General features: G+C 48.7%; 1 protein-coding gene across 2 annotated transcripts in view; it reads right to left on the bottom strand.

Moving 5' to 3' along the window:
• Window positions 1-315: 315 nt before the first annotated feature.
• Window positions 316-15,918, bottom strand: part of LOC134078599 (anosmin-1) — a 37,854-nt gene continuing 22,251 nt past the window's right edge. Inside the window, exons 5-14 of one of the 2 annotated variants that reach the window (XM_062534634.1) lie at window positions 12,965-13,149; window positions 12,340-12,469; window positions 9,580-9,785; window positions 8,403-8,547; window positions 7,996-8,142; window positions 5,266-5,354; window positions 4,057-4,228; window positions 3,535-3,755; window positions 2,379-2,520; window positions 316-1,676 (exon numbers count right to left, since the gene is read on the bottom strand). In XM_062534634.1, the coding sequence (XP_062390618.1) occupies window positions 1,618-1,676; window positions 2,379-2,520; window positions 3,535-3,755; window positions 4,057-4,228; window positions 5,266-5,354; window positions 7,996-8,142; window positions 8,403-8,547; window positions 9,580-9,785; window positions 12,340-12,469; window positions 12,965-13,149 (1,496 nt within the window). In that variant the 3' untranslated portion in view covers window positions 316-1,617. The remainder of the gene's footprint in view (window positions 1,677-2,378; window positions 2,521-3,534; window positions 3,756-4,056; window positions 4,229-5,265; window positions 5,355-7,995; window positions 8,143-8,402; window positions 8,548-9,579; window positions 9,786-12,339; window positions 12,470-12,964; window positions 13,150-15,918) is intronic. The other variant, XM_062534635.1, reaches the window with a different exon arrangement.

The raw sequence follows: 15,918 nt of genomic DNA, 5'->3' as shown, positions 1-15,918 counted from the left end.
TTAGAGAGCCTTACTTTCTATCACTCCTCCATGGTGTAAAAACAAACAATGACATGATGATCATATTTAATGAGTCAGCCTCTGGAACGCTGCGCTCTCCTCGAACTGAATAACCTTTTTATTTTGGGCGCTTGAGTGGATGTTTCATGCTTAATAAAATAGAGAGAGATGTGCAAATATGCTGAGTTGCACTTTGGCGTTAAATAAGCAACAGTGTGTGCCAAAAAGCAAAATGTTTAGAGAAAACTTTAAATGCTGACATTAAGGCCTTTCCGTGGTAGAACATGTAAACACAAGAGTCTCAGTGTTTGCCAATGGAGTTTGAGGATTATTTTATTACTTAACAGTATGTACAGGGTCTACCATGGAAAAATAACGTAACATAAGACTATATTTACAATTTGATTTTTTACAAAATGTCTTTACAGAGTTATTGGTTCAGAAAAGGTCTAGACAAGAGCACAGAAACACACACATACACACAAATCAAACTTTTCAATACACACACATAAATAAATATAGACATTCACTGACTGTTTCACAACAAATATTTCTACAGCCAAGAACATATACAGTTTCATCATGTCCACACAAAAAAGTTATAATTTCATTAATAATACAATACATATTACTCCCCAAATAATTATATCTGTTAATCTGTTAATGGAATATTGCTAACATATTCATACGAGGTGACACAGATGTATTCTCATGCCTACTGAACAAGAAGGTCTCTCATGCAAAACCAATATGAGCATTCAGTTTGAAGCTAGTTACACATATACAGCTTAAAATGAGATGGACTTCTACATGCAACATCAACCTAAATGTATTTATCCTCAGGTCAACTACACAGTTTTTTAAAATGTGATATCCTCAGGTCCTCTACGCAGCTCTTTAGTTACATGACTCATATATTCTGTGTGCCTAGGCGGCAGGCTTGGTGCTGTACCACAAAATAAATAGGTGGAGTCAGTCTTTCACTGCTGCAAAAAAAGCTCGATTCTATTCAACACTCACATGGTACTCATTCCATTGCTCTCAAGCGTCTTTGATGTCAAAATGGATGCAAAGTTTTATGTGAAGAAAAAAAAAATGACGGATATTTCCCCCTGATATACTCATGAGTTTTTTTTGTTTTTTTTGTGGCAAAAGAAACAGAAAAAAAAGCGCATAATCATTTTTGATGATGAACAACCGGAGGGATGCCGGAGAAGCACATCTGTCTGTGCTGTTCCGTGGAGATGATAGAACCGCAGAACCGCAGAACCGACAGAACAGAGGGCAGGGGAAGAAGGAACAAAAAACAAAACAAAACTTCCTCCCATGTTGTGTGTGTGTTGTTTTTCCTGAAAGCTCTGAGCTATACTCCACTGAATGAGAGGCATCAGCCGTGGTGCAGGGCAGACACCCAGGGCCATGGAGGGCTGGCTGTGGGGTTGGGGTTGGGGTTGGGGTGGTGGTGGTGGTGGGGGGGACTTGTGGCCTCTCCCCTGGTGGTTGGTTGGGGGGGGCGGTCGGTGTGCTGCAATCGGCCTTGTGGATGAGAGGCTGAGGGTGCCGGTGGCGCTGGCGCTGGTTTTGGCGGAGTGGGTTCTGGTTCTGGTCAGCCGCTCCTCAGTGCTTCTCCGCCGCCGGTTTCTGGTGGTGCTGGTGGTGCTGCCTGAGCCGGGGCCCTGTGTGTGGAACGCCATCATCGGGCACAACATGAGTTAGAGCTCTTACTCACTCTGCTGCAATCTGCCCACCATATGGCTGCTATGCCCAACACACGGCACCGCTATTAAGACTGTTGTCTCCAGATGCTTCATGCCCACTAACTATGTGGGCACTTCACAGTTCTGCATGCCCTGTCTTTAACATTGGGCCCAGTTCTGTGGTGATCGTGGTATTCAGAAGCACATACTAAATAACTGCCATCTCTAAACCACTTGTTTTGGTAGCAATTTCCCAGCAGAGTGTGTGACTCTTTTTGTGTCCTTTCTTTCAATATACAAAATTCAATTCACCACAACTATCTCAATAATGCAAACAGGGCAGATATGGGGAAAAAAAACATGTGCTCAATGAAAGTACATAGCAGTGTTACCAACCATTGTTTGAAAGGCCTTACTAAACTCTCTGTACAGTATGTTTCATTTTTTTGTATACTAAATCAATTTAAACATTGACATTTTCACCAGGCTTGAAACATGGGCACAAAAGAAGTGAAACAGTAGTAAAGATTACTAGTAGTAGGTCCCTATTTTGTAATTGTTCACTGTTATTTAATTTGTATTGCTATTTATTTGTATGTCGCTTTGGACAAAGGCGTCTGCTAAATAACCATAACCATAACCATAACCATAACCATAACCATAAAGAGAGCTGGCGCTTACGATGCTGAAGGACAGGAGACACGCTGGGCGTCTGAAAAGTCTTCATAGTAGCAGGGCCCTCCCCTCCTGTTGTGATAACCTGCACCTCCAACCGGTAGTACGTGGCTGGCCTGAGGTTAGCCACTACCAACAGATTATGATCCTGAGAGAGAGCGAGAGAGAAGAGTGAGAGAAACAGAGAGAGAAAGAGAGAGAGAGAGAGAGTGACAGAGTGTGAGAGAAAGAGATAGAGAGAGAGAGAGAGAAAGAGAGAGAGAGAGAGACAAAGAGAAGTCCTGTAAATCAAAGGCACTTTGGGCGCACGTTCATAACAACTAGTAAATAAAGACTTTGTCATCTCTCTGGCGGCGCTCTTTGGTGTGCTGCTTGACGGTGTACGGGACATGTATTTCTAAAGGGCCTCATCTGGCTGGGTGGCGTGTGCGTTGTTGATGGGGGAACGTTATGTAAACGTGTGGGCTTCTCAGCCTCCCCGGCTCCTGGCAGATGAAAGCGTCGGTGCCAGTTTCGGCAGGATGAAAAGGAGGAGACGGGAAGCGACACCGTCCTCACCCCTCTGGGATCTCTCACACACACACACACACACGCCGCCGCTTCTGTCTGCGCAAACTATTCATATCCACCCGAGAGCGCCGCCTGTGACTGACAGCTCACAGCGGCTCCTGCGAGCTCCCTCTTTGTCACCTCCAAAGGGCCTCGTAGACATAATATCCCGAACCACATGAGAGCAGGTGGCCCCTGCGGGCCTGGAGACAGGGCGTACCCTAGAAAACCCTAGAGTTCTCGCGAGAGCATAATTTGAATTGTGTCCGCTAGATACTCTGGCCATGAGCATTGATGCATGTTACGTTTACCCCAACCATCTGGGGTAACCAATCAAATCGGTGTATCTGATATACATAGGGGGCGAGCTAAACTGATGACGACAAGCGCTACAAGCTACTTTCGAAATCAGTAAATATTGGTCGTAGTGTTATCCAATTGCGTGCAGTGAGATTTTCAAAATGCATGCTTGGTGCCGCCCCCTCGAGTAGGGCCATTTTCATTATTCGTGGCGTGGCCAGACCCTTAATCTGAAAGATTCCAGGGTCTGGTTTACCACCAGCAGGCTAGGAGACGGGGGAGGAGGGGGGGGAGGGGGGGGGGGGGGGCGTACCGGGGGCAGGATCTGGGACTGCGAGATGATGCTGTTGGGGAGGCTGTTCTGCCGGCTCTCCGTGGTGACCTCGGCCCACGTGACCTGGAAGCCTGTGACGCGCTGGTGCGGCTGCGGCCGGGACACCCGCCAGAAGAAGTTCCCCGTGATGTTCCCCTCGTGGATGGAGAAGGCTGCCGTCAGGTTCTCCGGCTTGGACAGAACTTTGGGATGCCCTGAAACTGAGAAATGTCAATGTCAATGTTTACATCGAGTTTATTACGTTCTTCATTTTGAAAGCCAACTGCAATGCAATGGATACCATGTGGTATATTCCGAATAACTCTATTCTAGAAGCAGTTCTAACATTCTACCTCTCAGTACTTGGAGGAGCTAACAGTTGAAAGTTGAAATGGAACTACCGACAAAGGGTATGATTTACCCATACTTTATTATTTATGGAGAAATGTTATGATTTATTTGCATCAAGGCCTAAGGCTGGACACTGATGAGATATCATTGCGTTGTGCATTGGGAAACTACCTGGTTCTCCAGGGCAGTGGATGGGCTTGAGGCTCTTGCTCCTGATCGTAGCACAAGATGGGGTGAGGAACGTAACGCTCTCATCCTTGGAGCGTCTCTTGGACTTCATCATGTGGACAGTCACTTTGTACTTGCAGGAGAACAGCAAGCTGGGGAGGTTGATGTAGTTCTCCTGAGCCAAAAAAAAAAAGGAAACAGCATCGTTTCAGCCCTGATGACTCTCGCAGACTCTCTTCATCTCTCACAGGTCAAGTCCAAAGAAGTCCAGGAAATAATGAAAGAAGTGCTGTGAAAGGAACAGGCCGCCCTGCCATGCTCTGTAACTGTCACTCACGCTGGAGCTTGCACACTTTAAGAGATCGGCGACTTTCATTTGACTGCTTCATTGAAAACTTTTCTTTGGAATGAAAAGTGACAGCAGATACTGGCTTCCTAAAGCTCAATAGATTTACTTTCACTTCATATAATGATACACTGTGTATATGCCAATTCTAAATAAAATATCAACACAGATTTTTCTTTTTGTATTATCATTTAAGATTTGAAACTATTTGAGTTATTTGTGGCACACATTTTAAACCAGTGGCTGTGTGGAGCCAGAATCCTGGTGGAATGGGGGCATGTACAACTGTGATATGCAGCAGACCCCAATGAATTCAAGCACGGCATGGCATTCATACAGAGTGTAGGGGGACACGGCCCACATTTGGATCTCTTTCCAGGCATCTATAGAGAAAGGATGTGCATTCCCTAGCAACCAGAGCAGAGGTCTCCAAAGAATGTGTTGATCACCAGGCCACTGCCATTCTCCATCAGACTGAGTCCAAACAGGCCCCCCCAGCCCAAGCCCCAGACCCGACGCAAGGGCTTGCAAGGGAGGGAGGGGGGGGGGTGGTGGGATGGGGGTTCAGGGAGGGTTTAATCCTGGTTTCCCAGAAACATTGTTTTAGTGAATGGGTTTTATTAGCCAACACACCACATGTTCGACCACATGAACCATTGAGTCATTATAAAAAACAACATTCACTTGTTTCGCCCTCTTCAGGGAAACTGTTGAAGCGATAGACATTGTGTTTTGGAAAAACACATGCATTTGGACCGCGGCAAGGTATTGATTCTGGAGCAATCAAGTCAGACAAGAGGGTGTCTGATTGTGAACAGCACCCTGTACGCTCAGCAACTCCAAGGCCGTATAAATGAAAAACATACCTGGGTGACGGACTTCTCCGGTCCCTTGGTTTCGTTGTAGCTGCAGAACTCGGGCGCCCATTGCACGTGGTAACGGCTCACCAGCGGGTCTAAAAAAGCCAATAGAACAGATAGAATCATTGGGTCAGTGCCACGGGTGCCAAGGAAAAACAAAATCCCATTACCAAAAAGTTGCTGAGTAGAGTCATCCTGGCATAGAGAGCGCACACAACTGCTCAATAAAACCCAACCCAGTGCTTTTAGATCATGGCCCATGTTGCTGTGTGGCAGACGCGGTTCACTGCCGCTCCTTTCGCAACGAGAGCTCTGCTCTTGCAATCTCGCTTGCTATAAATTTATCCGCCTCTCAATTTATCTGCATCACATGGATAATTCATTTCCGTGGCAAGATAACAACTTGATTTCTGGAAAAATACTGCCAGCGAACAGGCAGTCTCAGTTCACCAAGGACAGTCTTTAATAAACAGACCATATAATGAAAAGATTTTAGTTGGGGCATATCAACTTAGATAGCCCCCCCGAATATTTCCCATTAAACATCTCAGCAGGACACGGACTCACTTGACTCAAACTCCCCCCGTGTTGGTTACTATTAAACAGTAGTGCTTCAGTAGGGGATAATCAGGGTGTTTATGCTGCGCGATGCCCAATGTTATTTGCAGAGTTTTATTATTCATCAAGCTGTGCTGTTTGGATGTGAAATTATACTTCTCAAATTAATAATTGAGCTACGCCGCGTTAGCCTTTGGCAGGGGCCTAGATTGCGGTCGCGAGATAAAAAGGGGCTCCTTTGAAGACTTCGACATGGATCTGGTGTACTGTACGGTGGCTCTGAGCATTTTTGGAAGCAGAAGAGAGGAATGGCGGCATGGCGGGGCCGAGTCGGAAGCGGGAAGAAGAAGGGCGAAAACTAAACAAGACATGTAAAGCAAGCGCGGCTGACAGGGAAGGGAAAGCGGTATGTAAAGCTAAAAGGAGGGAACATGGCGCATTGGCATGCAGAGAGAGAGAGAGCGGCGTGAACACAGGTTCCCGTCCAAAAGGGCCTCGCCGATGACGGGTGATGATTTAATGCGGGCGTGTCTCTCTGCTGTGTGGCTTTGTCCCTACTGTGTGTGCAGTTCCACTCTCCTGCTGCAGCCTGGGCACATAGTTCTGGAAGCAGCACAGGCTGCAGGAATGAGGGAGAGGCTGAGTGGAGAGAGAGAGAGAGAGGGAGAGGCTGAGTAGGGACAGAGAGAGAGAGAGAGAGAGAGAGAGAGAGAGAGCGAAAGAGAGAGAGAGAGAAGCTGAGCAGGGAGAGAGAGGGAGAGAGAGAGAGAGAGAGAGAGAGAGAAAGAAAGAGAGAGAGAGTGAGGGATAGGGGCTAAGCAGAGAGAGAAAAAGAGAGAGGGGAGAAGCTGAGCAGGGAGAGAGAGAGAGAGAGAGTGAGAGAGAGAGTGGGATAGGGGCTAAGCGGAGAGAGAGAGAGAGAGAGTGGGAGAATCTGAGCAGGGAGAGAGAGGGAGAGGGGCTGAGTGGAGAGCGAAAGAGAGAGAAAGAGAGGGAGAGGGGCTGAGCGGAGAGAGAGAGAGAGAGAGAGAGAGAGAGAGAGGGAGAGGGGCTGAGCGGAGAGAGAGAGAGAGAGAGAGGGAGAGGGGCTGAGCGGAGAGAGAGAGAGAGAGAGAGAGAGAGAGAGGGATGGGGGCTGAGCGGAGAGGTGCCACAGGGATGAGTGAGTGCTGTAATCAGCACTAAATGAACCTGCTCCTCAGGCCGCAGCCGCAGGAGCTGATGAGAAACTGGATCCCATGTGTGGAGGGATTAGCTGGCCAGCACCGCATAGCTACAGCTACAGCTGCCTGCTGCAGCCACTCAAGGAGCCCTGGGCTGCCCATTCACCTCCACCGCTCTCCCTCTCCCACCACCACCACCTCCACCTCCTCCTCCACCACCACCACTACCAACAGCACCACCACCAGGAAACAGACCAGCGCTCGTAAATTTTCGAGCTCTTTTTTTCGGGGCTGAAAGTGTGCCCGTGCCGAGTCACAACCACTCAGGGCCAAGCGCCGCGTCCAGCTCGGCTAACAGTTCCAGACGAGGAAGAATTTCCCTCATTAGGATGCAGCAAAAGGCCCCTCCATCACGGGGAAACCAGGCTCCCCATGGCCTGTGTGCATTCTTGACTCTGTTATGTGGAGCTTGGCTTGGGTGATGACATATATTAGTAACATAACATAGACCACTGAATGGGACCTGACAAGCTACCCTTGGAGCATGCTTTTTCAAGGTTTCAGTATTTCCACTCTGGACCTAATAGAAGGGATAGGGGGTATGTGTGCGCAGCTATGGAAGGGGGATTTCTCCGTTTAACCCTTTTTTGAGTTCCCCCTCTGGTGTTTCTCGGCCGTGACGTCAAGTCTTGTAAAACAAAATGGACTGTTTCAACACGAGAGCGTGGGACTGCTTTGGGGGAGGCTAATCTATTAAGCTCGGCTTTCAATAAACTCTGAAGGCCTAGGTCCACCCAATAAGTGTTTATTGTTGGATTGCGCATGCAAACCCTGGTTCTGCATGAACACATTTACACTTCTAATTAACTTGCCACAAGTAGCCATTGTTTCCTCCGTGCCATTCAATGAATTCAACGAGCTGCAGGCACTAATATCACACTTTCCCTGTAAAACAGCAAGAGTGACTTGGGTTGGCACCAGAACTGAGAAAGGGAAAGCTGTCGATCTGCCGTACCTCCTCTCTTCTTCCAGTAAATGCGGACTTGTAGCTGGCCATCCTGGTAGAAGGGCGTTCCCACCTCCAGGGCGCCTGCTGGTCGTTTGCCTGGTACCGAGCTGACAGCGGGACCGTCTTCTTTCTTTGTCTTGGACAGTGACTCTGCTAAGGACGATTTGCAAAAAGAGATCTTGTTTATTCAAGCGTCTGAGTGTCTGATGCTCTGGAAACTGACCAGCAAAAGATCAATAAACTACAGATGTGGTTGTTATAGCGGTTCATTGAAATATGCAAGGTATTTTGGGATTCTCTGTGATATTACAACTGGAGATGGGCAGTTAACATTGCACAGTACTGTTGCTTCAAATGCTGTATTCTGACCAGTCTCACCACTGAGGAACAGCGCGGTGGCCGTCAGTGCTTACTTGAGTCGTTGTAGAGCGCCGTGCTGAAGTGAAGGGAGGCCTTGGGACTCTTGAGGCGCACCTGTCCCCAGTACGTCACGGCCTGGAGCTCCACCGTGTAGCTGCTGTTGGCCTGCAGACCCTCCAGCTCCACCGAGGTCTTAGCCTAAGATGGTCAGAGCACACACACACACACACAGACAGAGCATTGATCGCGGAGCCAGACTGTGGCTAGTCAGTGTCACCCAACCCAATTGACTCTGGAACCGAACGCCCCGGCCTTATGGGAAACCCGAGTTATGAGAAGCACATGTTGGGTGTGCGGACCGACACGGTGAGAATTACCACTCTCGAGGTCCTGTTTCTTTAGAACTTGTGGGAAAGACTGCGTTATCAGCCCCCTGAGCGCTTAGCTACCTCATGTTTTGGTTTTGGCATTCCTTAACCAGCGTGCGTTTGATTGCCTTTCATTATTGACAGTGCTTGTTTTGGCATTCCAGTACCAGCAGGTCGCCCTCCCAACGCTGAGGTGCCGAAGCGAAAACCACCGGTACACGTGTCCGACGGATATCTAGTGTTGCCGTGCCCATAAGGCTTCTGTGACACATCTGAATCTTGTTACTAACACTAATTTCAACTGGAATGTGAGAGGGGCTTTTGTGACACCCAGATCACCCAAACGCAGTGTGAAACAAAGTCAAAATGGAAAAGCTTTTTGCATGCTGGTGTAAAAGATCTAAATGAATATAAATGTTATGCAATTGTTTTCTCTCCACATGGCTTGAATAGTTACAACAGAAAACAAATGAGAAAAAAGGAGCAAATGGCTTTTCCAAAGTACCCCTCGCAGGATACCTTGTTGTAAATAAGGCACAAACATTATGTTCTATTCCCCCTTAAAAGATTAACCATCCATGTAAAAAGAGTTTAATTTGTTGAAGACGGCAATAAAACAATAATGGGGGCCTTGTGTTTATGCATAAACAATGGCCTTAAAACAGTTTTACGCAATCACAGTGATTGCCATTCGCTGTGTATCATTTCCATTGTGGGGACTGTTTCTTATTTACAGCTTTGCGGGTTGCACACTCGAGTCGAGATGTTAGCACTCAAGAGCCGCCCAGCCCAGGCACTGGGGTGTTAACCGTCCACCGACACATAAGTGAGACAGAGAAAGGGGGGGGGGGGAAGGATTTACCCCGTTGGTGGTCTTTCTCCTCTTCTTCTTGGACGGCACCACCGACTTGCCAGCCACAGTCCAGCTCCAGTAGACTTTGAAGTGGTGCACGGGGATGTCTGGCTCCTCGGGAAGAGTCCAGTTGAGACAGGCCGTCACGGAGCCGTCAGCGCCCACTGTCACATTGCTGACCTTCAGGCTGGACGGGCTGGGCGGAGCGGAGGGGTCTGTGGAAAACATCACCGCATTTGTGAGTGGGCCTTTCAGCGGCTACGGAGGTCCATTCTCGGAAAAATCCAGAACAGTGATTTATTGCAACCTTTGACTCAATTACACAAGTTTTTGATTCTTTTTTTTTTCTCCCTCCCTTCTTAGAATGTTTTTTTCCCCCTCCTCTGAAAGTGAAAGAGAACGCAATCTTTCCACTTAGCTCATTTACTAGTCTAATCTGTAAACCCTTAAGGTGTCATCACAATTTGAAGTTGTTTATTAGACGGTGGTACTTTTCGTTTCAGCCCTTGTCAGTGCAACACAATGTGTGCTCTATGAATTATGCGGGTCATGTTGCTAAGCCATACTAACGGCGACGTAATGGCAGCATAATGCCTTTTTCCACAGACAAACGCTGATGTAACATCTCATCTACGCTATAACGACGGCGAGAGCGCCATGACGGACCCTCCCGGCGCACGTCTGTGTGAAACGCAGCTTTATGTTTGCTCTGCCGCTCGACATTACTGTACCTGACTGCTGAGCACATGGCCTGTATAAACAGCCTGCTAGGGCTCATATGCGGACAGGCTCTCTGACAGATGGACTGAGCCGTGAATTGCCGCCGGCTGCCGTGAGTAGCGTGTGTCTGACCGATGATGTCAGTATAGTAGTTGAGCCATCGAGGGCCAAATCGCAGACCGAGGGGGAATTGGGTTTTAATGAGAAAATGACATGGACTGCAAAGGCAGGCGGCTCCTCTTACCGAGCCTGCTCCCACCTGAAACACATTTGGGCTACTCGCACTCGCGCCGAGCAATTGGACGCATCACGAGCGAGGAGAGAGAGAGAGAGAGCTAGCTAATGCTATCCATGCAAGATAAATAAGCAACCAATGTCACAGCAAATTGCCCCTGCAAATTATACAAGTAAGAAATTGGAATCAGATGATACACTTGTGTGTGTGTGCGTTTCATAAAAAACACAACACCTTGACATGCTCATCAGTTCCGCTGACCTCATCATGCCAAGAACACCAAACACAATCCATCAACACTACTGACCCCCTACCACCCCCCCCCCCCCCCCAAACACACACACCTCCACACACACACACCTCCACACACCCGACTCACGCAAGATGTTTTAACATCCTGAGGCCGGGTGAGTTTCTAAAATTCTACTGGATTGGGGCAGCTCTAATCATCTCATGCCAGCAGGAAGTCATTGGACAGAGCAGAGCCTCCCAGTGTGGGTGGTTGTGTGTGTGCAGCGGGAGACATCGCAAACCGTTCACAGCTCCACATCACAGATCTGATGATTCACGACACTACAGAGAGCAAACGCATTAGCTGCTTTCTAATTGCCCTCAGGCTAGGGGTGTTTTTGTGTCTTTGCCAAAATGCCTAAATAGGCTAAAGAATAGAGCAGTGTAATGCTGATAATTGAAAACGATTCAAATAAAGTGTTACCCCAACTTCCAACCAAATTATTTTTGTTCTGCCCACTAAATTGTAACTATGTCCAAATAAAATAATAAAAAGAAATATAGCCCAAATTAAAATGAATTCTGTCAGCAAGTCACACTTTTGCAGATACAAAAGGCCACATTCAGACACGTCATCGTATTTAGAAAGCATTGATATCCAACTATGCCAGCAAAAAAATCATTTGGAGTTTTCAACCACACACACACACACACAACACACACACACACCGAGCACACATCTGTGTTTCTGCTAAAAAGCTCCTCAGTGTCATTGGCCATTTAAGACTCTGTGCTGAAGTCTGCCTTTGGCCTCCCCTGCCATCAGCGGCTACTAATCTGAGGCCAGATCTGAAGCAGGCTTCCTTACCTCATCCAGTCTTGGCGCACAGACAGCCCTTACATGTATCTGAGACCTGCAATATCCCCGCTAATTCAAACATATTACGCTTTATACGGCCGTAAAGAGGGGGGAACCCCCCTCAGCAGTAGAGGCAGATGAAGCGCTCGCTGCCACGGCAGAAATGGGCACGCTCTGCGCTCGTCACAACACCGCCGCGCCGGGGCACTGACAGCTAGCGCGGTGAATTACAGCCGCCCTCACGGCTCACGGCTCTGCCTCTGCTCATTGCGCGCTTCGGGAATTGGGAGAGAAACAACGCCGTAAAAAAGCCAGAGAGTTTTTTTAGGGAGGCTTATGATGCCATGAAAAGTGTCAATAGTGTACAAGTGCGATTTGACGGGGGCTTGGAGGATTTGATGGGAAAAGCTGGGCGTTTGTCACACGTCGCGCTAACATCAGCGGGTTTAAAACTGATTTACCACCTATGGACATGCGGACATCAACAGTTGACACACAGGCAAGTATGCGTCAGGGTGCACTTCAACACTCTTGCTAAACTTGGGCACTGAGGAGGAGGAGGGGGAGGGTCGGGGGGGTGGGGGACGACTTGCTGTAAAATCCCTATGCAAAGGTTCCACCTGTTCCCCCGGTCTTAACACCAGAGCTGAGCGGGGATTAGGTGTCAGGGCCAGAGCCGAAGGAGCTGGCAATCAAAGCGCGGCCACCCAGGCGGCGTACAGACCTCTGGAGGAGCGGAAATGCTTGCTGGGGGCGGTGAAGCCGCGGGTGCCGTGGACGTTGACGGCGGCCACTCGGAACTGGTACCATCTGCTGGCCCTGATGTCGGCCAGTTGGACGCGCTCCTCTGTAGTCTGCAGGGGGGGGGGGGAGGACAGATGGAGGAGAGGGCAAAGGCACAGGGGAGGTCAAGGGTCATGGACAGAGTCACAGGTCACATGTTTACTGCTACATCTCTCCACTCTGACTCACCGTGCTTCTCCTCAAACATTGCACCAATCTGCACCTGTTATTTCATTAACACATAGCTAAATATCTCAGGTCGTGAGTGGAATTTGAATAATGAAAACGTATAACATAAGACGTATAACGTACTGTATATCGTATATAACTATAGCCAACATCACATAAAAAAAGTAAAATAGGTATTTCAAAAGAAGAGATGTTTAAAGCAACAGTATCTAAAGCCTACCTTACACTGACAAGATTTGGGAAAGATTCTTGAAAGATTGTAGTCTTTTAACTAATGCCCATCATTCAAGCTTTACTCAAAAGACTACAATCTTTCAAGAATCTTTCCAAAATCTTGTCAGTGTAAGGTAGGCTTAACTTGCTCAGGCCTACTATACCTGTGCGACGGTCTCCCATTCCGTGGCGTCGTCTTCGCTGGGGTGAATCCCGTAGTTCCACCTCCTCTGCACCACGTAGAGGACCGGCTCCACGGAGATGTTGAACTTGGAGGACCAGCGGATCTCCAGCTGGCCCGCGGGGAGCTCCGCAAACACCAGCTCCTTCCTGGGCTTGAGGGGCGCTCCTGAAAAACACAGAGAGGACACGGACGTTCACGTTTCACCCGTCTCGTTCAGCTCCAGACTTTTTTCGTGGCGCTCGCTGGGGCTGCAGCTTTTCTGGACCGAGGGCAAAATAAACACATAAAACTCCATCCGCTCTAATCACAGCCGTCGCACTGAGCGCGCTCGAACCCCTCCGGGGGGAAGGAACACATGTTTTGACAAACGCTCTCTATGGAGAATAGGAGTACATCTGGATTAGGCAAGTGCTATCTGGGGCATTGTGGGCTTGAGAGCTCCTCTTTTTGTCGGAGAGAGAATACAAACACACGCCATTTGCATCATTGTTCCCCCCATTCAACCCCTATAAACCACAATAAATGTGTCCATGTGCTATAAATTATAGATTTATTAAGCGCAGGGCTTTAAAACAAAATCATCCAGCGTGACAGATTAACTCTCCCCACTCAATTTATTACTAGTGAGATATAGCTGAGCCGCTGATTGAGGGGCAGCCCCGTAGGTTTAATGAAATGGAAATGGAGGAGGAAGCTCTCTAAGTGCAGTGGAATGCTGAACAAATTCCGCACTTCTCTATAAATCACCACGCTTTTTTCTGATGGAATAATAGGAGCACTTGATATTTAGCACCTGAGCACCTCTACTGTTTTGCGTGGGAGGACGAGCACAAACACACCAAGCCAATTCTCAGTGACGAGCGACTGAACGTACTATGAGGTGATCGTTGCGCAAGTCTTTGGGAGTCCCCCCGCGCTTACTTAATGTATTCCATAAGTTAAGGCATGGAAATGGTCATTGTAGCTCGATCAGGGAGTTCACTTGTTGCCCAGAGGCCCACATTGTTGTGATCTATTCTTCAGGGGTGGACGTGTGATTTGAATAAGACGGAGGAGGACGGAGCGGAGGCGTCCACCACGCCAGGCACATATGGGGCTCCTGCGTGCGCCTCACTCTCTCTCTCTCCGAGCGAACAGCTGCCTGTCATTGTGCTGTGGTTTTCACAGCCCGAGCGTGTGTCACACCTCCCAGCACAATGTGTGTAACGCAATAACAATACCGCAGCATTCCTCCTCCCACGGCTGCTGGCAACGTCCTGCCCCCCCCTCTCCACACACACACACCCCTCCTCATCGGAGAGAAGACACACCGCAGCGTTACGTGCTCTCTCTCTCTCTCTCTCTCTCTCTCCCCCCTTTGCTCCAGCACGCTCACCCACATACGACGGCGTCTGCCAATCATAATCACGGCCCCGGCTTGGCCACCCTCCGCCCGCCTCCGCCCGCCACCGCCGCCCGCGCCGCGTCCAAGAATCATAGCTGCAGCATCCATGTTCCACACACGTTTCTCCGGGCGGCTTCCAGCGGGCCGCGTTCGCGATGCGGGCTCGAGTTCCATCGCCCCGCTCACATCACCTCCGTCGGCAAAGGAGAAAGTGTCTATTTATGGCTATCAGGTTCCAGTGGTGCGCTCGCAGATTATAGCCTTCGCTAACCACATGTGAAGTACGAGAACTTAACCAATCAGTGACAGAATTGCTAGCCAGTCACATCGACTTCCATGGTGCAACCCTTCAAAAATCCACCTCCGAAAACCGACAGAATGAATCAGAACTTCAACCTTTGGCATCGCTGATTGGGCTCGTATAACCTGAAACTGTTGCGCTGGAATATTTTGAATATGAAATGGTCCAAAACAACTCATTGGTCATTTTTTCCCCTCTCCAAAAAAAACCCCAAAAGCCATGAAGTGCAATGTATGGAACAGGAGAGAATATGGAGCTTCACATTCCTTGTGTGCCCAAAACATTCCATCTTTTTGCCTGAAGAGGTCTTGGCTCTGGCAGCGTGCAGTGTGCAGCGTGAAGCTTACAGGCTCCAGCCTCACAGCAGCAGCAATGCTCTGGAGCCCTTTGGGAGGATGGAGCTTTACGGTCTTTTACTGTCCGCGAGCTAACAAGTCTCACTGAATATACGGTAGCAGTCTAATGAGGACAACGCCGCAACACTACAGAGAGTGTAAACTCAGCAAGAAGACTCTCGGCAGATATCGCAGCAGAATTTTTTGCATTCATTTCTTTTTTTTTTCATTGCAATAATTACGAGGTTCCATAATTAGATCTCAAAACCTTGGCAAAATCTGACCGTTTTAGAGTGGGGGGGGGGGGGGGGGAGATGAAAAGAAACCGTCTCGCTCGTTCCCTACACAAACACCGTTAATGAACCTACGCTGAGGCCTCAGGCTTTTTGAAGCAGGGCGAGATGGAACAACAGAGAAGAGCTGCGTGTGTGTGTGTGCTGCTCCTGCTTGCTTGGGGGGTGCAGATGTAATGGAAGACCCCCAGCGCACTGTGGAACAAAACCTCAGCATGGGGTCCTCTGTCTCCGCGTGTTCAAAGATCTCCCCGCGCACAAAGAGGGTCGGGTTCTTTGAGCCGGTTCCCCCCTCTGTCAGGGACACGTTCTCCCAGAACCTCCACCTGCACGCTGAGAACATCTGAGAACCATCTCACCCCGAGCAACGCTCAATTGCACCCCACTCACGATGGGGGTAATCGTTTCCAGCATTATGGATCACCCCCCCACCCCCCCTGCACCATTACGAGGCTTCTGCACACGTAGAAGCAATTAGAGCTTCAGAAAACTGGCCAAATAATTAGATGTTTGCACAGTGCTGCAGACTGAAGTGGTGATTTATAACGAAGAAATTCAGTCTACCTGGAAATGAGGAGAGAGAACGTACAAGAGTGGGTCCTAGGAAGAGGATCTCTTGCT

This window comes from Sardina pilchardus, chromosome 4, assembly GCF_963854185.1.
Source record: "Sardina pilchardus chromosome 4, fSarPil1.1, whole genome shotgun sequence".
NCBI lineage: Eukaryota > Metazoa > Chordata > Actinopteri > Clupeiformes > Clupeidae > Sardina > Sardina pilchardus.
Note: the sequence above shows the minus strand (reverse complement) of the source record. Positions and strands in the feature narration are given on the sequence as shown.